Source organism: Dasypus novemcinctus, chromosome 23 (genome assembly GCF_030445035.2).
Source record: "Dasypus novemcinctus isolate mDasNov1 chromosome 23, mDasNov1.1.hap2, whole genome shotgun sequence".
Lineage (NCBI taxonomy): Eukaryota > Metazoa > Chordata > Mammalia > Cingulata > Dasypodidae > Dasypus > Dasypus novemcinctus.
Window position 1 is genome coordinate 68,664,731 of NC_080695.1, and position 20,735 is coordinate 68,685,465.

The window sequence follows — 20,735 nt, forward strand, 5'->3', positions numbered from 1 at the left end:
ACTCAGGGAAATCAATCTTGCTCAGTGTTTGAGCATGGCTTCCTGATTATGAGGTCCCAGGTTCAATCCCTGGCCCCCAGTACACTCAAAAAACAACAAAAATCTTACAGAGAGAAATAGCCTATTCTATGATGACCCTGGGTTGACTGGAATTTGGAACACAGACAGTCATTAACAAATCAAGGGAAGCGGATGTGGTTAGGGCATCCGCCTACCACATGGGAGGTCCGAGGTTCAAACCCCGGGCCTCCTTGACCCATGTGGAGCTGGCCCACTTGCAGTGCTGATGCGCACAAGGAGTGCCCTGCCACACAGGAGTGTCCCCCGCGTAGGGGTGTCTCCTGCATAGGGGAACCCCACGCACAAGGAGTGCACCCTGTAAGGAGAGCTGCCCAGCACGAAAGAAAGTGCAGCCTGCCCAGGAATGGTGCTGCACACATGGAGAGTTGACACAACAAGATGATGCAACAAAAAGAAACACAGATTCCTGTGCTGCTGACAACAGCAGCAGCGGACAAAGACGACGACGCAGCAAATAGACACAGAGAACAGACAACTGGGGTGGGGGGGGGAGGGGAGAGAGAGAAATAAATTTTTTTTAAAAAGGCAAATCAAAGTCAGCAAGGACTAATTTTTTTTTTATTTATTTTTTATTTTATTTCTCCTCCCTCCCCACCCCCGTCTACTTTCTGTGTCCATTCGCTGTGTGTTCTTCTGCGTCCGCTTTGCATTCTTATCAGTGGCACCAAGAATCTGTTTCTTTTTTTTTGTGTCATCTTGCTGCATCAGCTCTCTGTGTGTGCGGCACCACTCCTGGGCAGGTGCACTTTTTTTGCACAGGGCGGCTCTCCTTATGGGGTGCACTCCTTGTGCATAGGGCTCCCCTACACAGGGGACGCCCCTGCGTGGCATCAGCACTGCACGTGGGCCAGCTCATCACATGGGTCAGGAGACCCTGGGTTTGAACCTTGGACCTCCCATGTGGTAGGCGGACACCCTATCTGTTGGGCCAAGTCCGCTTCCCAGCAAGGACTAATTTGATGCAGCTATTTGAGGAGTCTGGGATAGAGATACAGAAGGACTAGTGCATGTTCCAATGCATGCTCTGAGAGCACAGCTGCTCTCTGCATCGCTGTGCACTGAACTGAGTCCAGCCCTCCGGATAGACAGTATGCCCTGGGAGTGGAGGAGGTATTGCTGTAAATGCAACAGAAAGTGCTAGACCAACAGGCGGAGCTGGAGCCATTACTCTGCTAATTGGGCCAAACGCTCCTTAATTTTTGACTGGGGGCTTTGTGGGGCATGCATACACATGCCTGTGACTTTTACAATCCTCATATGCTCTCTGAATACCCTCTACTAGGTGGAAAACTCTCCATATCGTGTTTCGCAGTGCATTAGACCGCTGCTCTTCTGTCTACTGCAAAAAGATCCTTGCCCAGTGGCAGGAGGAGGGAAACGATGGAGGTTTTACCTTGAGTGATTTTTCACTCACCATCAGAAATCTCTAGCTTGGCTGTTGCTGAACAACTTCCTTAATGGCCAGAACAGAGATAAAAATAGTATCTATAGTGGCCTGGCAACCTTTGGGGATGTGAAGCGAGAAGGGACCTACTTTGATAGAGATCTGGAAGAGGCATTTATGAAGGCTAGTTCTGACCTCTTGAATCAGGAAACAAGGGCATCTTTGCTTTACTTCAGGGTTAGTCACCTCATTGTTAATGAGGCATACAGGTAATGCTCTGTGCCAGCATCACTAGGTCTGCACATTGCTGGCAATGAACTTTGATTAAACCTATTTCCTAGCACCCAAAAGTTAAGTTATTTTTTCAGAACAGTCTGACTTCCCAATACTTGCAAAAGTATTACATGTACCGTTTTCCCATCAATCTTTAAATCTGAACTTACATTATTAATCGGTGGATATTAAAATGTCATTTTAACAAATATGACAGTACAAATAAAAACAATACTAGTTAATATTAAACAAAGGTATTTTACAAACACTACATTACATATTACCTTGCAATCTGAAACACTACATTTCATATTTGTGTGAGTGTATATTTTAGATAAATTCATAGAATTTAACTTCAAATTTAAAAAGTTTAGTTCTGTACGTTAGTTCCAACGATCTCTGTTTTACAATCTATGAGGTTTGGGTCATAGTTCAGCACCAAAAAAGATTTACAAACTTTTCTAACTAGTCTTATTCACCCCACATGAGAGTTTTTGTTTGTTGTTGTTTTAATGTGAAAGTCTAAGAGAATGCTTTATAAATTCTAGTGATGAGAAGTGGTAAAGGTACTACAGTATTGTGAATGTGATTATCTGTTGAATGGTATGCTTGGGAGTGGTTGGGATGGGAAAGTTATGTTGTATATATATTCCCACAATTTAAAAAAAGAGCAACTAAAGGGACAGTGACAATTAAATGTAACACTTGATCTTGGACAGGATGTAGTAGGGAGGAACAAAGGCTTGAAAGAACATTTTGGGACTTAGGGAAAAATTGGAATATAGATTGTAAGCTTCATATCAGTCTTAATTTTTTTCAACTTGATAACTGTATTTAAGGTGGTTACATACGTGGATATCCCTCTTCTTAAGAAATTTTTGTACATGGCAGTGTTAAGTGTTCAAGAAGTATGATGTATACGACCTACTCTAAAATGTAGAGAAAATGGATTGATAAATAGGCAGACATACAGATAGATAGAAGGATATGGCAAATACGGTAAAACGTTAAAACTGAAGGATACTAGTAGATGGGGCATATTGGCATTCTCTGTATTGGTTTTGTATTATTTTTGTAAGTTTGAGAGTATTTCAAAATAAAAAGTTAAAAAGAAAACCCAATAGAAGTTCTGGAGTTGGAAAATGAAAAAGTCACTAGATGGACTCAGTAGCACATTTTAGCTGACAGAAGAAAGAATTAGAGAACGTGAAGATAGGTCAATTGATATTATGCAGTCTAAGAAGCAGAAAATAAAATGAAGAAAAATGAACAGACACCCAGTGAGATCCTGAAGCAGACCAGCAAGCACATAATGAGAGCCAGAAGGAGAGGAGAGAGAAAGGGGCAGGAAGAATATGAGAAAAAATAATGGCCAGTAACTTCCTAAATGTGATGGAAGACCTAAATCTGTACACACAAGATCAATGAATTCTAAGTGGAATAAACTTAGAGACCCATGTATAGACATAGCATAATCAAACTGTTGAAAGACAAAGACAAAATCTTAAAGGGAATGAGAGAGGAATGACACATGACATATAGACAGTGGAGGGCAGAAAGCAGCTGGAAGACATACTCAGTGTGCTGAAATAAAAAGAAAACTGTCAACCAAGAATGCTCTCTCCAGCAAAATTATCCTTCAGCAAATGAAGGAAAAATTAAAACATACCCAGATAAATATAAATTAAGAGAATTTGTAACTAATAGACCTACCTTACAGGAAGTACTAGTAAAGGGACACTAGAGTCAAAGACACAAGATGGTTAAAAATAAAGGGATGGGAAAAAATAAACCATGCAAACAGAAACCAAAAGAGGTGGAGTGGCTGTACTAATACCAGACCAAATGAACTTTAAGACAAAAATTGTTAGAGCAAAGAAAGACATTTTATAATAATGTCATTCCATCAAAAAAAAATATGTAACTTATAAACATATACGCATCTAACAAGAGAACACCAAAATAATATGAAGCAAAAATGGACAAAATTGATGGGAGAAATAGTTGAACAATAATATTTGGAAACTTCAATACCCCACCCTCAATAATAGATAGACCTAAGCAGATCAGCAAGAAAAGAGAAGTTTTGCGCTACACTGTAAGCTAGAACCAACAGACAGGCACCTGTACAACACTCCACCAGCAGCAGCAGGATGCACTTGCCTAAGTGCACATGGGGTATTCTCCAGGATAGATCATGTATTAGGCCATAAAACAAGTCTCCATTAAATATAAAAGGATTTGAATCATACAAACCATTTAAATCATACAAACTCATTTCAAACCATAATGAGTGAAACCATAATGAAGTGAAATTAGAAATCACCAACATAAGGAACTGGGGAAATCACAAATATGGGAAATCAAACACACTGCTAAATAGCCAGTGGGCCAAAGAAGAACTCATGAGGGAAATTAGAATATACCTTGAGATAAATTAAAACAAAAACACAATATTTCAAAACTTATGGAATACAGTCATAGCAGTACCCAGAGGGAACTTTATAGTTGTAAAAGCCTGTGTTAAAAAGATTTCAAATAGATTATCTATCTATATACTTTAAGGGAATACAAAAAAAAAGAGAGAGAGCGAGTGAAAACTAAACCAAAAGCTAGCTGAAGGTAGAAAATAATAAAGATTTTGGCAGATGGGAAGCAGTTGTGGCTCAACTGATAGAGCATCCGCCTACCATATGGTCCAAAGGTTCAAACCCAGGGCCTCCTGACCCATGTGCAGCTGGCCCACGCGCAGCGCTGATGCGCGCAAGGAGTGCCGCGCCACGCAGGGGTGTCCCCCATGTAGGGTGCCCCATGCACAAGGAGCACGCCCCACACGAATAAAGCTCAGCTTGCCCAGGAGTGGCACTGCACACATGGAGAGCTGACACAGCAAGATGACACAACAACAAAAAAATGTCAGGAATGCAAGCAGACACAGAAGAATACACGGCAAATGGACACAGGTTAGACAACAGCAGGGGGAAGAGGGGGAAACGGGAGAGAAATAAAATAAATCTTAAAAAACTACGGCAGAAATAAACGAAATGTTTAGCTAGATAGACAAAAGAGAAGATGCAAATTACTGAAGTCAGTAACAAGGAAAACAATTTGGCTGTCCCTCAAAAAGTTAAACATAGAACTACCATATGATTCAGCATTTCCACTCTTAGAGGTATACCCCAAAGAATTAAAAGCAGATTACTGGAAGCAGATGTGGCTCGAGTGGTTGAGCTCCTGCTCACATGGGAGGTTCCGGGTTCAGTTTCTGGTGCCTCCTGAAAATAACAACAAGCCAAACAAAAAAAGCCAACTCAGAGAAGCCACTGTGGCTCAGTGATTGAACACTGGCTTCCCACATTCAAGGTCCTGGGTTTAATTCCCAGGCCCCAGTACCTCAAAAAAGAAAAAGAAAAAAAAAAGCAGATGCTCTTGTATACCTATGTTCAGAGCAGTATTATTCACAATAGCCAAAAGGTGGGAACATCCCAAATGTACATCAACAGATGAATGGAGAGACAAAATATGCTATATCTAAACAGTGGGAAACTATTCAGCCATAAAAAGGAATGAAGTTGTGATGCATGCTGCAGCGTGGATGAACCTTGAAACACCATGCTAAGTGAAGAAGGCAGAAACAAAAGGTCAAACATAGTATGATTCTGCTTGTATAAAATACCTGGAATAAGCAAATTCAGAGAGACAGAAATTACCAGGGGCTGGAGTAGGGGGAAGTGGGGAGTTATTGTTTAAAGGGTAAAGAGTTTCTGTTCTGGGTAATGAAAAAGTTTTAGTATTGGGAGGTAGTGATGGTAAAAAACATTGTAAGAATTGTACACTTAAAAATAGTCAAAATCATAAATTTCATGTTAAGTAACTGTTAAAATTTTTAAAAATCAGTAAAAAATGAAAAAGAAGAAAAATAAAAAACAAAACCAAAAAAAAAAAAAAATCAGTAATGAAAAAGGAGACAATGCTACTGACCAAATTTAAGAATACTATGGGAAGTGGATTTGGCTCAACTGATAGAGCATCCGCCTACCACATGGGAGGTCAAGGGTTCAAACCCAGGGCCTCCTGACCTGTGTGATGAGCTGACCCATGCACAGTGCTAATGGCACAAGGAGTGCTGTGCCATGCAGGGTAGCCCCTACATGGAGAACCCCATGCACAAGGAATGCACCCCGCCAGGAGAGCCAGCCCAGGAGTGGTGCTGCACACACGGAGAGCTGACGCATCAAGATGACACAACAAAAAGAGAAACAGATTCCCGTTGCCACTTACAAAGAATGCAAGCAGACACAGAAGAACACACAGCAAATGGACACAGAGAGCAGACAACGGTGATATTTTTTTAAAAAAGAATACTATGAACAGCTTTATGCCGACAAATAACATAGATGAAAAGGACAAATTTGTAGAAACACACACTACTGGAACTGACTTGAGAAGAAAGAGAAAATCTGACTACACCTCTAACAAGTAAAGAGTTTGTTTCAGTGATTTAAAAGCTTCCCAGAAAGGAAAGCTGAAGATCTGATGGCTTCATTGATTAATTCTGCAAACATTTAAAGAAGGGTTAATACCAATCCTTTAGACCTCTTCTGAAAGTAGAAAAAGAATAACACTTTCCAACTCACTCCATGAGGCCAGGATTATCCTAATACCTAGACTAAAGACATCACAAGAAAATAAAACTATAGCCCAATATCCACGATAGATGCAAAAATATAATGGAAAAAAAAAAAAAAAGACCCACACAAAATACTCAACAAAATTCTGCCAGACCAAATCTAGCAGCACATTCAAAGGATTATACACCATGACCAACTGGGATTTATACCAGGAATGCAAGATTTACTCAACATATGAAAATCAGTCAGTGTGTAGTATCCCACATTAATAAAGAGGAGACACTACATGATTATCTCTCAATTGATGCAGAAAAAGCATTTGATAAAATTCAGATCTTTTTCAGGATAAAAACACTCAACAAACTAGGAATAAAAGGGAACTTCCTTAACATGAGAAAGGGAATCTATGATAAGAACAAAAGCTAGCATATACGTATGGTGAAAGACTGAAAGCTTTTTCCCTAAAATCAGAAACAAGACAAGGATGTAGGCTCTCTCTGCTTCTATTCAGTATTGTACTGGAGCCAAGGCAATTAGGCAAGAAAATTAAATAAAAGGCATTTTGATTGGAAAATAAAAAGTAAAACTTTCTATCTGTATATGACATGATCTCATATGTAGAAAACTCCAAGGAATTCATGCCAAAAAATAAAAATGTACACCTGATGTGTTCAGAAAAGCTGCAGGATACAAGATCGTTAGATAGAAATCAATTTATTTTATTCATTTGAAATGAACAATCCCTAAATGAAATTAAGGAAACAATTCTATTTATAATAGCCTCAAAAATAATAAAATACTTAGGAATAAATTTAAATTTAGCAATAGAAGTACAGAACTTGTACACTGGAAAATATAACATATTGTTGAAAGAAATTAAATGAAAGATGGTCTGTGTTCATGGATTATAGGACTTATACTATCCAAACTGATCTATAGAGTCAGTGCAATCCCTATCAAAATCTCAGCTTCCTCTTTTTTGCAGAAACTGACAGGCTGATCCTAAAATTCATACGGAAATGCAAGGGACCCAAAATAGCCAGAACAACCTTGAAAAAGAAGAACAAGAATTAGAGGACTCACACTTCCTGGTTCAAAAATATACCAGAAAGTTAACCAAGCAGTATAGCACTAACATAAGGATAGATTTCTAGACCAATGGAATAGAATTGAGAGTATAGAAATTAATTCATACATCTTTGGTGAAATGATTTTCGACAATGTCACAAAGACAGTTCAATGAGTAAAGAGACCACTAGTCTCTTCAACTAATGGTGCAGGGACAACTGGATGTCCATATTCTAAAGAATAAATTTGGACTACTACCTCAAATTATATATAAAAATTAACGCAAAAAGAAAAATGTAGAGTAAGAAATAGTAAAGATTGTTCCTTCCATCAGAAAAATGAATGAGCTGCAAAGAAATTGGAATTGAGAAGATGGTAACCCTGAAACCAGACTGGACATTTAGAAGATCCACAGGAGTGCTGGACAAAAGGAGAAACTGTCGGGAGTCCAGCTTTCATAAGTGAAAGTAGGAAGCAGTGACCAGCCCTTCTTTCTTAGCCCTGTGGCAGGAGCCGTGGAAAGAGGGAGGGTCTGGAAATGGCAGCAGCTGCAGAAATGCACCCAGATTTGGGAGTAGCTGGCTAGGGCCAGGGTGGGCAGAGGAACACTCACCTTTCAAAGTTTGGGGTTGAAGGTCAAGGTTGGTCCCAGGGATCTCTGAGGGACCAGTACACTTGCTAGCCCAGGTGTCAGCCCTGTGGGCAGCAGTGACTTACAGTCTCCCACCAGCATCTACCAGGACATAAATAGCCAATGCATCTTCTATCCCAGGTAGCCCAAGCGAACGCTAGCCTTGGTTTTGGCCATCTAGTTAGCCTAAACTTCTGACCTCACACTAGCACCCACCAGGATGTAGAGAGGCAGTGAACCTTTTTTACATTGGTTTCTTTCTTTTGTGAGTGGGTTTTCTTGTTCCAGTGGATGGCTGAGGGACCAGTGTGGATGCTAGCCTCGGTTTTGCCCTTACACCAGAAGCATCTACCAGGAGGGTGTAAAAAACTATTGTACCTTTTTCTTTTTCTTTTGGTTGGTTGATTTTCTTTTTTCTTTTTTGGTTTGGTGGATCCCTGAGAGACCAGTGTGGATGACGGCCTTGATTTCAGCCTTGACAGCAGTAGCTTTTGGCTTCCAATTGGCATCCACCAAGAGACTTTAAGAGGCAGAACATGTATTTTAATTTTTTTTGAGTTTGTCTATTTGTTAGTATTTACTTTTCTCTTGTACTTTCTCTCTTCTTTTTCCTTCTTTTGATCTGGCAAAATAAGGAATGGAAGACTTAGATTTCTAGAGTTACTGCAACACAATACTCAGGATATCCAGTTTGCAAAAAACAAACTAAAAAAAAAAATTACAAAGCAATACAAGGAAATAAAAACTATGTTCCAGTGATAGGGAAAAAATAATTCAACAGAAACTATTCTGGAAGAAACTTAGTCTCTGAAACTACTAATTAGAGATTTTAGATCAACTCTCTTAAATAGGATTAATGAGCTAAAGGGAAACATGGGCAAAGAACTAAAGCAAATCTGGAAAAAAATATATAAACAAAGTGAGAATTTTAATCATGATATAAAATTATAAAGAACCAAATGGAAATTCTAGAACTGAAAAGTACAATAACTGAAATTAAAGATTTAATAGAGGGGTGTAACAAGATTAGAGGAGGCAGAAAAAAGGGTCAGTGAATTAGAAGACAAGACAATTGGAATTGTCCAGTCTGAGGAGCAGAAAGAAATGAAAAGAAAAAAAAAAAAATGAACAGAGCCTGACGAAACTGTGGGACACCACAATTTGAAGATATACAGTAATAGCCAAAAACTTCCCAAATCTGATGAAAGATGAGAATCTAAGAAGCTATTGAATACCTGTGAACAATTGTACACCAACAACTTTCCTAGAAAACTCTTAGAAATACACAAATTATCTAAGGACTCAAGAAGAATTAGAGGAGTGGATGTAGCTCAGTGGTTGAGCACCTGCTTCCCACATGTAAGATCCCAGCATCATTCCCCTTTACTTCCTCAAAAAAAAAAAAAGAAATAGAAAACCTCACCAAAACTCTAAGTGCAGAGATTGAATCAATAATCAAAGCCCTTCCACCAAAGAAAAGTCCAGGACCAAATGGTTTCACTGGCGAATTCTACCAAACATTTAAAAAAGAATAAACATGAATCCCTCTCATACTTTTTCAGAGAATTCAGTAGGAGGAAACACTTCGTAATTCTTTCTACATAGACAGCATTATCCTGACACTAAAGCCTGATGAAAGTATTACAAGAGAAAAAAATTACAGACCAATTTCTCTTATGGATATGGATGCAAAAATCTTTAACAAAATACTAGTAAACTGCCTCCAACAACATACTAAAAAGATTATTCATCATGATCAAGAAAGATTTATCCCAGGAATGCAAGGGTGGTTTGACATATGAAAAACCAATGCAATACACCAGATAGAAGGGAAAAAAATCACATGGCAACTCAATAAACACAGAAAAGCATGTAATAAAATCTAGCTCCCTTTCTTGATAAAAACACTAAGAGAACTTTCACATATGACCAAGGCCATTTATGAAAAAACCACAGCTGACATCGTGCTAAATGGTGAAAGACTTAAAACCTCCCCTTTAAGATCAGGAACAAGATAAGGAAGCCCAGTTTCACCACTGCTACTCCATATGGTGCTAGAAGTTCTGGCCAGAGCAGTTAGGGGAAAAAAGAAAATAACCACCAGAAGTATCCAAATTGGGGAGGAAGAAGTAAAACTCTATTTGTAGATAACATTATCTAATATTTTAAAAGTCCAAAGAAATTCACAAGGAAAGTACTAGAGCTAATAAATGAGCTCAGTAAAGTAGCAGGATACAAGATCAACACACATAAATCAATTGTGTTTTATATACTAGCAATGAGCAATCCAAAGAGGAAATTAAGAAAACAGTTTCATTTATAATATCTAAAAGAATAAAATACCTAGGAACAATCTAACCAAAGACATAAAAGACTTGTTCATTGAAAACTACAAAACAGCACTGAAAGAAATTAAAGAACTCGATAAATAACATGACATCCCCTGTTCATGGATTGGAAAACTTAATATTCTTAAGATGTTAATATTACCCAAAGCAATCTACAAATTCAGTGCAATCCCTGTAAAAATTCTAGCAGCCTTTATTTGCAGAAATGGAAAAGCCAATCCTCAAATTCATATGGAACTACACTGGGCCATGAATAACCAAACAGTTCTGAAAAGAACAAAGTTGGAAGACTCACATTTCCCAATTTCAAACTGTACTACAAAGATATAATAATTAAAATAATGTGGTGGGAAGTGGATGTGACTCAAGCAATTGAGCTTCCATCTACCATATGAAAGGACTTGGGTTCAGTCCCCAGGGCCTCCTGGTAAAAGTGTGCCCATGTGGCAAGCAGTGTATCAAGATGATGACGCAACAAAAGAGACGAAGGGGAGAGTCACAGCGAGACGCAACAGAAACCAGGAACTCAGGTGGTGTGACAGGGAATTGCCCTCCCACATTGAGGTCCCCTGGATCGAATCCCAGTGAAGCCTAGAGGAGAAAAAAATGAGAAAAGACAAAAAAAAGAAAAAAGAAAGACACAGACGATCACACGGTGAAGGGACACAGACAGCAAAAACAGAGGGGGAGGGGAGACAAAAAGAAAAATAACAACGTGGAAGTGGATGTGGTTCAACCAGTTGGGCACCCACCCATCACATGGGACGTCCTGGGTTCAGGTCTGGTGCCTCCTGAAAGAAGACGAGCAGACACGACCCCCGCCACAACAAGCATATGCCACAGGCCAGCAGACGCCACAGCCATGGGGAACAGATGTGGCTCAGGCTGTTGGGCACTGGCCTCTCATGTGGGAGGTGCCAGGAGAAGGCGAACAAACAATGAGCAGACAGATGAGAGAATCATCTGGAGAGGGGGGCAATAAATAACAATAAAATCTTTTTTAAAAGAACACAATGAGATACTGGCATAAAGATAGACATAGATACCAATGGAACAGACCTCAAAGTCCAGAAATAGACTTTATGGCCAGTTGGTCTTCTGTTAACAGGGTGCTAAGTACACATATTTAAATTATAAAACTCTTAGAATATAAAATAGTGGCACATCTTCATGACCTGGGATTTGGCAGTTGATTCTTAAGTATGACACCAAAAGTGTGAGCAATGAAAGAAACAAAATTGACTTCATCAAAATTAAAAAATTTTTGTGCATCAAAGGACATTATCAACAACATGAAAAGCCTACAGAATGGGAGAAAATAGTCACAAACCATACATCCGATAAGGGCTTAATATCCAAAATATAGAAAGAATTTTTATAACACAATAACAAGATGACAAGCAACCTTTTCTGGGGTGATAGAAATATTCTGGAATTAGAAATGCTGGTTATATAACCTTGTCAAATGTACTTAAATATTTTTAAATATTATGTCCTTAAAACCACTGAATTGTGCAATGTAAAAAAAATAAGGGAAGAAAAAGAAATACAAAGAAAGCTTGAAGACAAAAGCCTGGAGCCATAACTGGACCTAGAGTGTGTTTATCCTTGTCCTCCTCGGGGGTCCCTTCCGAAGGAGGGCAGCCTGAAGGCCAAAGGGCACTTGCAAATTGACCAGATCTGGGACGGTCTTGCAAATGGCCCCCACTCCAGGTAACCTCCTTTGCTGGAGCTGCTCCAGGAAGGAAGAGGCACCCCGTTCCCAGGGGTATGTGGACGGCTAGGCAGGAGACGTCGGAGAGGGGAATTCCGTCGCGGAGCATCCCCCCTTGCGGGCCCCTCGCCTCCCCCCACGTGGCAGGACCCCTGCTCCCTGGGGGGAGCTGGGACAGCTGGGGTCCTGCCCCTAGGCCGGTCCCTTTGCTGGTGCTGAACGCGGGGATTCAGGAGGGCTTGGAGTGGCGCCGGGACTTCGGGAACCTGCTGAGCGAGGTGGAAGTGCTTCTGCCTGGCAGCAGTGTCTTCTCTCGCCCCGCCCGCCCTATAGGACCTCGCCACGCTGCTGGAGCAGATCGGCTGCCTGAAGTACCTGCAGGTGTTCGAGGAGCAGGACGTCGACCTCCGCATCTTCCTGACCCTCACCGAGAGCGACCTCAAGGAAATCGGCATCACGTGAGTCCCGGGCCCCTGCAGCCGTCACCCCGCTCGTCCAGGGCCCCAGCGAGGATGCGGGGAGCTGGCCCGTCTAGAAGCAGCTTCCGCTCTGCGCTCCTGCAGCCACATCCAGCTGGCATCAAGGGCCGGGCCCCAGGTCCCCGAAGTGGCCCGACTGGCTGCACTCAGGTCTGGATCCGGAGGGTGGCTGGAGGCCGTGGCCTTGGCCGCGGCTGTCGTTGCCCACTGCCGGGTGCGACTGGCAGTGCCCTCCTTTCCATGGAAGTCGCCAGCGGGCTGGGAAGGGCCAGGTGTGGGAGGCAGGCACGGCCGGGCTGCCCCATCTCTTACAGCTCGGCTTCTGGCCACTTGCCCCAGGACCCCGCGGGCCACCTCCCGTCAAGCTGGGCGCTTCCCAGGGGTGGTCTTGGTGTGGTCGTCACGCCCGTGCAGGTGCATAGCAGCTCCCGGCTCTGACCCGCCCCTGCAGGCTGTTTGGGCCCAAGAGGAAGATGACGTCGGCCATCGCCCGCTGGCACAGCAGCGCCCGCCCCCCCAGTGACGCCCTCGAGCTGGCCTACGCTGACCGGCTGGAGGCTGAGATGCAGGAGCTCGCCATCCAGCTGCACAGGGTGAGTGGGGGCAGGAGCGCCTGGCAGAGCCCCGGGGACAGCGAGAGGCACAGGAGGAAAGGGCCCCAGCCTGGAGACAGACAGACAGACGGGGCGGGGAGGAGCGGATGGAGCAAGAGAAGGAGCGCGCCTTCCACCCTTCCCAGAGCCCAGAGAGCTCCCCCCCGCAGCGCTCCCCGCACCGGGGAGGAGCTTGGACAGATGGGGACACTGGGGGTGGGAGGTCAGAGGAGAGGAAGGAGATGGCACAGCATGCAGACAGGACCAGAGGGTGCAGCCCCGGCTCCGTGTGGACTGCCAAGCGCCAGGGGACAGCCAGTGCGCCAGCCAGGACAGACGGCTCACAGCCCCGGGGGGAGGGCGCAGGCCTGGCTCGCAGCCCCCCCTGGCCCTGTAGCGCAGCGAGGAGGTGGAGGCCCTGCGGGGCCTGGTGTCCCAGGAGCGGGCGCTGCGGGCCGTGGTGGAGAGCTGCCTCCTGGAGCAGGAGCAGGACGGCGCCGGCGGGGACAGCCGCACCCAGCTGCAGGAGGCCTGGGCCCTGGCCCGGGACGCGGCGCTCGTGCTGGACCAGCTGCGGTGAGTGCGCGGCCCCTCGCCGTCCCCAGAGGGGCCTCCGTTTGCTCAGCCACGCTGTGGGCCTCGGCGGGACCCCCGCCCTGGGTCACGGCTTCCTCCCGTGGCACCCCCTCTCTTCCTGTAGGAGCACTGCGGGAGCTGCCGTGAGGGCAGGTTCCCGGCCACAGGCACCTGCCCTGACGGCAGCCGTGCTCGGGGCAGCGGCAGGGCGGGCGGGCAGGAACGCCTGCCCGGGCCTCTCCCTCACCCCACTCGGCCTCGTGTCCCCCAGAGCCTGTCAAGCCGAGCTGGCAGCCCGCACGAGGCACGACGAGCCCCGAGGCGGGGTGGCCCCAGTCCCACCCCCAGCTGGTAAGGAGAGCAGCGCCCCAGTCTCCGCGCAGCCGTGGGGGGACGGGGAGGCCCCAGGCCCGCCTTCCTCGTCACCAGCAGGCCCCGGCTGCCCGCCAGCTCCCAGACGGCAGAGGCACCGCAGGCCAGGGCCACGCACAGGGCTACTGTGGTGGGGCCGCCTTGTCCCCCAGGCCGCCGGAGGCTGGGTCTGGCCAGGAGCCCCAGGGACAAGGAGCTAACAGCTGGGCCAGGCGGGCCCACCCAAGGGACCCCGCGGCTTGGGTCCGTCCAGCTCTCCTGGGGCTCGCCCTGAGTGGCCGCTGGCCTTTGGTCATCAAGCCCTGAGGAAGCACACTTGGGTGGGACACGTCTTCCCAGGCATGGGTGCCCAGCAGGGGGAGGGCACGACAGGTGACGTGGAAGCCCAAGTGCGCCCACAGGCTGCCAGCCTCTGCTCGGTCTGGGGTGGGAGGAGCCGACCTCCAGGGCTCCCAGGTGGCCACGCTCAGGATGCGGACCCAGACCAACCCAGCCCTGTGCTCCGCAGACCCCAAAGCCTGGCAAGCCTCTTTGCAGGCCATGACTCTCCCCGAGCTGTCAGGGGCCCTGGAGGACCGGGTCCGAGAGATGGGTGAGTCTCCAGCCAGCGGCGAGTGGTCCTTGCCCCACCCCCACCCGGACCAGTGGGTGAGCGGAGCGCCCATAGTTTTGGAGGGAGGCAGAGGGACCCCTTCCCCGGGAAGGCTGGCTGGACTTGCTCTACTAGGGTTCCCTCTGGCAGGTCACCTCGAGGGAGTGGGGGGACACAGGCCCTGGGGGAACCTTGCCCTGTGTGCTCAGACACCTGGGGCAGCCTCCCACCAGCCCCCGCGCACAGCCGTGACCGCGCTCCCGTCCACAGGGCAAGCCCTGAGCTCAATGACCCAGAGCCTGGAGAAGCTGTGTGCACTGACCGGGCGGCAGAGCTGGCGGGAGCCGTAGCCGGAGGGGCGGTGAGCGTCAGCCCGGAGCCTGCAGCTGGGGCCGGGAGCCCCAGGGGCCCTTCAGCCTCCCTTGCCCTTCTCAGAACCTTCCCTCTGCCTTCCCAGAACCTGACGTTGGGTGATCGATCCACCCTGAAGTTATGTACTGGGGAGACGACGAGGGCAGCGAGCGGGCGGCTGCAGGCCCCTGGGCAGAGGATCGGGCTCACGGAGCAGCGGCAGAGGCAGGACGGGACTGCGGCCCGGCCAGGCAGCGAGGGCGGCAGCAGGACGCGGCCTCGCTCAGAACCCAGTGGCCAGCCCGTGGCTCTGGGCAGCCTGGCCCAGACCAGGTGGGGCCTGGAGAGGAGAGAGCCCCACACCCTGCAGGTGCCGGCGTGGCCTCTTGGTGAGGACCAGGGCGCCTGGGCAGCTGATGTCATTTGCTGGAAAATAAAGTTTAAGATAAGCCGGTATAGAGATACGAAAAGCTTTGACAGCTTCCTGCAGCTTCCTTTGTTTTGAAGGTACCGGATACTGAACCCAGGACCTCAGACACGGGAAGCAGGCACTCAACCACTGAGCTACATCCACTCCCTGTCAGAGTTGGGTTTTTCCTTTGTTCTTGTTTTAGGAGGTACTGGGGGTCAAACCCGGGACCCCGTGTGGGAAGCAGGCGCTCAACCACTGAGCTACACCCACTTCCTCCAACAACTCCGCTCAACCCAGTTCTAGCTCCCCAACCCACAGGGTCAGGGTGTCCTTGATCACTATCCTGCAGGCACCACGTGCAAGTTCAGGGCCCTGGCCGCCCACACGCCCAGGACCTACAAACTCAGGGGCTCCCGCCGCCCTCAGCATCAGTAACCTCACTGGAGCCACTCACAGAACTCACCGGGCAGCGCGCTACCTGATCGGTTTTGTTTTAATAAAAGGACACGAGCCAAGAGAGCCGGACGAGGCGAAGCGTCGTGCCCTCCACGTGGAGCGGGATCATGTCTGCCCCTCCCCAGCTCAGCAATGGTGAATTTCTATTTTCTCACACACAAGCTGCGCCTGGCTCCCAGCGGCCCAAGTTCGAATCCCCAAGTTCGAATCGGGTCTCTGTGTAGAGAGGACCAAGCCCGCTCCACAGCCCCCGCCCCTCCCCAAGGCTGCAGGTGTGGCTGGCCCCGCCCTGCTGTCTCATTAGCATATGAGCTCGCAGGGTGGGCCCAGAGGTTACACCCTGGGACCTGGGCGTGGACCACCCAAGTCTTTGTCCCCAGCCGGCCAGGGGCTGAGTTCTGGTTCACGGCAGCAGTAGACACTGACTGGGGCCCAGGCATCCCCTGCCAGCTCTGTCACCCACGTTAGAGGGCGCTGCGCTCAGAACCAGCCCCAAGCCTGTGCCCAGGAGCCCCAGGGGTTCCACTGCTCGGCACCCTCCCTCACCCTTGTGGCCCTTTCACCCATGCCTGAGGTGGCTCGAGTGAGATGACCCCGGCTGGGCCCTGGCTGTGGGAGGTTCCGGCTCTTCCCAAGCCACGGACACAGCCACGGGGCTCTTGCCCCCAGCACCGGGCTCTGCCTCCACACCGGTGCCCGCAGGCTGGCCCCTGGAGCAGGCTGCAGGGAGGAAGGGCACAGAGAAGCCACCCAACCAGGCTGGTGGCCTGGAGGGCAGTGGTAGCTGCAGCGGACAGACAGCCCTGGCCTGAGCCACGCCACTGGACCCCCACACCTGGGGACCCAGAGCCCCTCTTTTGAGCCTGGTGCCCACCACCCAGGTAGAGGAAGCTGCACCCGCCCAAGTATCCTGGGACCACCTCCCGAGGCCAGCCCTGGGCCTCCAGGACCAAAGAACACACAGTGCGGCTGCCAGCCTGCTTTATTTTTCTTTTCCCTCAACAACTCCACACGCAGCTGGGCCCCATGGCCCTGACTGTCCTCTGGGACTGAGCCCACCGTGGGGTGAAGCCACTTTAAAGCCTCACCCAGTCTATACCCCGTGGAAGAAACACCTAACCAAGTGAATCCAACAGCCACCAAAATTAACAGGACAACTGCCTGCCCCCCCACCCGGCTCTGGGCAGGCCGGCTTGCGGGAGGATGCGGGGATGAGTCCACCACGCCGCCAGGGGCATCCTCGTGGGAGCGAAGCACCTTCTGAAGGCCCCGAGGTGTGCGCAAGCCCAGCGGGGAAAGCCGCCGCCCCTGGGCACGCAGCCTGCGCTGCCAGGGACCGGCACAGGAGGGTGGGGCAGGGAGGACATCCCAAACTGGAGAGCCAGGCCACCCAGCTCCCGCCCTGAGACCATGGTGGGCTGGGTGCCAGCCAGCCCGGCACTGCCAATGATGCCCACTGGCCCCAGGTGTCAGAAGGGGGGTACAAACAGGCTAGGAGATACTTCCATGGGGTACCGGGCTTGAGCCTCAGCCCACGGGCACAGAGGGCCAGGGGGTGGGTGGCAGGCAGAGCTGGCCCAGGGGTGCCCTCAGGAAGAAGCTGGAAGCAGCTTCTCCAGGGCCTTCTTCTGCTTCTCCGTGGCAGCGGCCAAGGCCTCCGCCAGCTTCTCCTCGGGCATCATGTTGAGCACCTTGAGGGCAAACAGGAGCTGGTACTTGGCGGTGCTGATGAAGGCGTTGCTGAGGAAGTTGGGGAAGCCTCCAACGCGGTCCTTCTGGGTGTACAGCGGCACCCTCACAAGCCCCAGCACCTGCAAGGAGAGGAGGCCAGGTCAAACCGGGCCCCTGCCCACAGGGCACGCCCTGCGGGATCTGGGGCCAGGGGAAAAGCAGCTAGTTTTGCCAAGGACATACTGGGCACCCCGGGCAGGGCCTGGTGAGGCAGGTGCCAGCCAGCTCCCCCCAGCCCTCCTCGGCAAGCAGGTTTCAAGGCCAACCCCGTGCTCCTCCTCTCCTCGCCCATACCCCTCCCAGCCCGCACCCCATGCTCCCCCCTTGCACCTGATGAACCCCCAACACTCCCAGTGTTGCATCCAGCCCTTCCAATCCCTAAAGCCCACAGATCCCCAAGCACCTCCCGGGAGCCCCCAACTTCCCTCCCAGCCCGCCAGCCCACCGCCCCTCACGCTTCAGTTTCCCATCTCCCCAGGCAAACACCCCCCCCCTTCGCTCCCGACCGTCCCCCCACGAAGATCCCCCCACACACCCGCGCCCACTCCCCACTCCCAGGATTGGCAATGGCAGGCAGCAAGGCAGATGTAACACAGCCCTGAGGGCGGCCCAGTCCCCGTCCCTTCTCTCCCGGCCTCCCGACCCCAAGCCCCTCTCCCTGCCCCGCTCCTGGGGACAGCGACACCCCACCAGCCCGGCCAGGGGACCCTCAGGGGGGCGTGTTACCCATCGGTGCCTTCCGCGGGGCCAGAGCCAAACCCCGGGGCGGGGGGCGGGGCCCGGGCGGCGGCCCCACCTCCAGGCCGTGGTCGCGCGAGTGCACCGCGCTGATCTCCACGGCGTGCAGCTGCTCCAGCGTCAGCTGCCGCGCGTACAGGTGCGCCACGACGCGGTGCGGGCCCTCGGTCAGGTGCGAGCTCAGGTAGTCGGCCTCGGTGAGGCGCAGGCAGCCCAGGCCCAGGCCCAGCACCCGGTTCAGTCCGTCCTCCAGCGACCAGAAGCGCCGGTCCACGAAGCCCCCGGGGAAGCCCAGCAGCCCGTCGAAGCGCATCTGCATCTGGCGGGGGAGCGCGGGTCAGGGCGGGCCGGGGGCGCCCGCGGCGGCGAGGTCGGAGCGCAGCCCCCGGCCCCGCCCGGCCCCGTCCTCACCAGCACCGAGAAGCGCATGGGGATGCGGCCGAAGAGCTGCCCGGGGTTGGCCGCGTAGAGCATGGCGTGGCACGAGTGGCTCCAGCCCGGCCCCAGGCGCATCGCCTCCACCCGGCTGATCTGCTTCAGCTCCGGAACCGCCGCCGTCGACATCTTGCCGCCGCCCTCCGCAACCGGGCGCCGGGCCCTTAAGTGCATGCGCAGGCCCGCCCCCGCCCCGCCCCCGTTCCGCCCCGCCAATCCGCGGGCCCGCCTCCGCCGCGCCTCCGCCCCGCCTCGCCAATCCGCGAACAGCTGCGCCCGCGGGCCCCGCCCCGCCCGTCGCCGACGCGCGTCGGGAACAGAGCCAATCAGGAGGAGCGGTGCGCGGGAGGGCGGGACGCGCAAGCCACCGCCCAGGAGCCGCGCCGCGCGCACGCGCACCGAAAAACTACGGTTCCCGAGAGGCGACGTCCGCCTCGAGACCGGCGGGAGCGGAGCGCGAACTTCCGAGACCGGCGTGTGGAGGAAGTGGGGGCCTTCCGGGGCGCTGCTGCGGCCTGGACTGGGTCTCGGGGCTCCCACCACCCCAACCTCTACCCTGGCCTTGCGAGCCTGACGCACCCCTCGCTGCGTGGCCGAGCCCGGCAGGGGCCACGTACCCCTGCCGCGCGCAGCAGCCCACTGCCGGGCGCCCGCACCTGCCGTGCGCGCAGGTAACTCGGGCAAGCTCACGGCCAGCGGCGGGCAGCCTGACTCCGAAAGAGCGGGGAGAACAGGGCTGGCGAGGCCCTGACTGCCCCCAAGGCATAGCGGTGCGGGCGCGTGGTGGCCGCTCCTGCCCGGGGCCCACTGGAGCAGGAAGCTAAGCGCCAGGCGGAGGTGGGGACCGCCGCACCACCTTGTGACTGTAGCTAACAGTTGGGGTGCACGCTGGGGAGTGGTTGAAGTGGGAAACACTGTGTATAAACGTTACCACAGTGAAAAAATGAAAGACATCCACGGGCTGCACCCTCCCTGCCCCTGGAAGCATCCTGCAGGCCAGGTGAGGCCCCGCGTTCAGGGACGCCTGGGGGAGTGGTGTCCCCCGTTTATACTGGGGGGCGGGGGCCACGTGCCTGAAGGAACCCGGCAGTTGGCAGCGTCAGGATGCCACCCCAGTGTCCACAACTGGAAACAGGGACAACCTGAGCTACTCACCACGTGTTCCACTTGGAGAAGGCAGTCTCTGGGCTCGGGCATTGACGACACCCATCCAAGGGACCAGGATGGTGTCACTCACTTCCCCAGCTGCTGGCCCTGACATCTACTTTCCTCCCCACAGGGGGCATGGATGCCCAGAATGAAAACACCCCTGCCCTCAGAGGATGGGTGCCCAGGGTTGGGGCCACTGGACACAGCCCCGGGTGGGCCATGAGTCAGTCCAAGCCTCGTGGCACAGGGAAGCCTGCCCTGACTGATGGAGAGGGGCAGAGGACCAGCAAGAGGGGCAGAGGACTGGCAAGCGTCCTGGTTTGTCAGGAGGCATGGGGAATAAAGACCTGAAGAGGAGCCCTCGCCCTGCTGCAGCCGTCTGCTCGAGTCCAGGGGTGTGTGTGTGAAGGGAGGTCAGCGAAGGCAAGGAGGGGGACCCTCTAGGCTTCCCCACCCCACCCCAGACATGAAGGAAAGGCTGGGTCTGTTAGGGGAGGTGCAGAGGGGCTTCATGTCAGCCCATCCAAGACCCCCCTGCCCATTGGGACCGTGCCAGGCCCAGGCAAGTCTGACAGAGCCACAGAGCTGTGGGTGGCTGGCTTCTCCCGGGACGGGGCTGGCAGCCTCAAGGACTCGCGTTCTATTCTCCATCCTCCTGGGTGTTGCAGTGCTGGGACTGCAAAGAAAGGCACAGGGCAAGCCCCCAGAAGCCCCAGGGGAG

General features: G+C 51.1%; 2 protein-coding genes and 1 pseudogene across 15 annotated transcripts in view; 2 read left to right on the forward strand and 1 right to left on the reverse strand.

Annotated features, from left to right (window-relative positions):
* The window catches only part of ANKS3 (ankyrin repeat and sterile alpha motif domain containing 3), a 57,407-nt gene extending 41,844 nt beyond the window's left edge, over positions 1-15,563 (forward strand). For 6 of the 11 annotated variants that reach the window (XM_058286542.2, XM_058286541.2, XM_058286540.2 and 3 more), the window contains 3 exons: positions 12,464-12,588; positions 13,061-13,778; positions 14,050-14,269. In XM_058286542.2, coding sequence (XP_058142525.1) covers positions 12,464-12,588; positions 13,061-13,778; positions 14,050-14,133 — 927 coding nt within the window. In that variant the 3' untranslated portion in view covers positions 14,134-14,269. Of the gene's footprint in view, positions 1-12,463; positions 12,589-13,060; positions 13,779-14,049; positions 14,627-14,658; positions 14,743-15,012; positions 15,104-15,199 lie in introns of those variants that run through there. The other 5 variants (XM_058286543.2, XR_009183092.2, XM_071211408.1 and 2 more) reach the window with 5 other exon arrangements.
* Positions 873-12,457, forward strand: LOC131275629 (hydroxymethylglutaryl-CoA synthase, cytoplasmic pseudogene; annotated as a pseudogene).
* A 1,362-nt stretch (positions 15,564-16,925) lies between the features above and the next one.
* NUDT16L1 (nudix hydrolase 16 like 1) lies at positions 16,926-19,035 on the reverse strand. 4 transcript variants are annotated; one of them, XM_071211411.1, is made up of 3 exons: positions 18,842-19,035; positions 18,489-18,743; positions 16,926-17,772 (listed from the first exon to the last, which is right to left on the reverse strand). In XM_071211411.1, exons 1-3 carry the CDS (start codon positions 18,992-18,994, stop codon positions 17,551-17,553), a joined length of 630 nt encoding a protein of 209 aa, XP_071067512.1. In that variant the 5' UTR covers positions 18,995-19,035; the 3' UTR covers positions 16,926-17,550. The 4 variants fall into 4 exon arrangements, with proteins under 4 accessions (XP_071067512.1, XP_071067511.1, XP_058142533.1 ...); XM_071211410.1 differs by having other exon boundaries at positions 18,419-18,743; XM_058286550.2 differs by having other exon boundaries at positions 18,489-18,749.
* Positions 19,036-20,735: the final 1,700 nt, after the last annotated feature.

What these genes read in the sequence shown, in the direction of transcription:
- NUDT16L1 (XM_058286549.2), bottom strand. Translation starts at nt 18,994, where the DNA reads ATGTCGACGGCGGCGGTTCCGGAGCTGAAGCAGATCAGCCGGGTGGAG. An exon ending in CCATGCGCTTCTCGGTGCTG is followed by an intron (nt 18,750 to 18,841) that starts GTGAGGACGGGG and finishes CTCCCCCGCCAG; the next exon opens with ATGCAGATGCGCTTCGACGG. An exon ending in CCCGCGGAAGGCACCGATGG is followed by an intron (nt 17,773 to 18,418) that starts GTAACACGCCCC and finishes CTCTCCTTGCAG; the next exon opens with GTGCTGGGGCTTGTGAGGGT.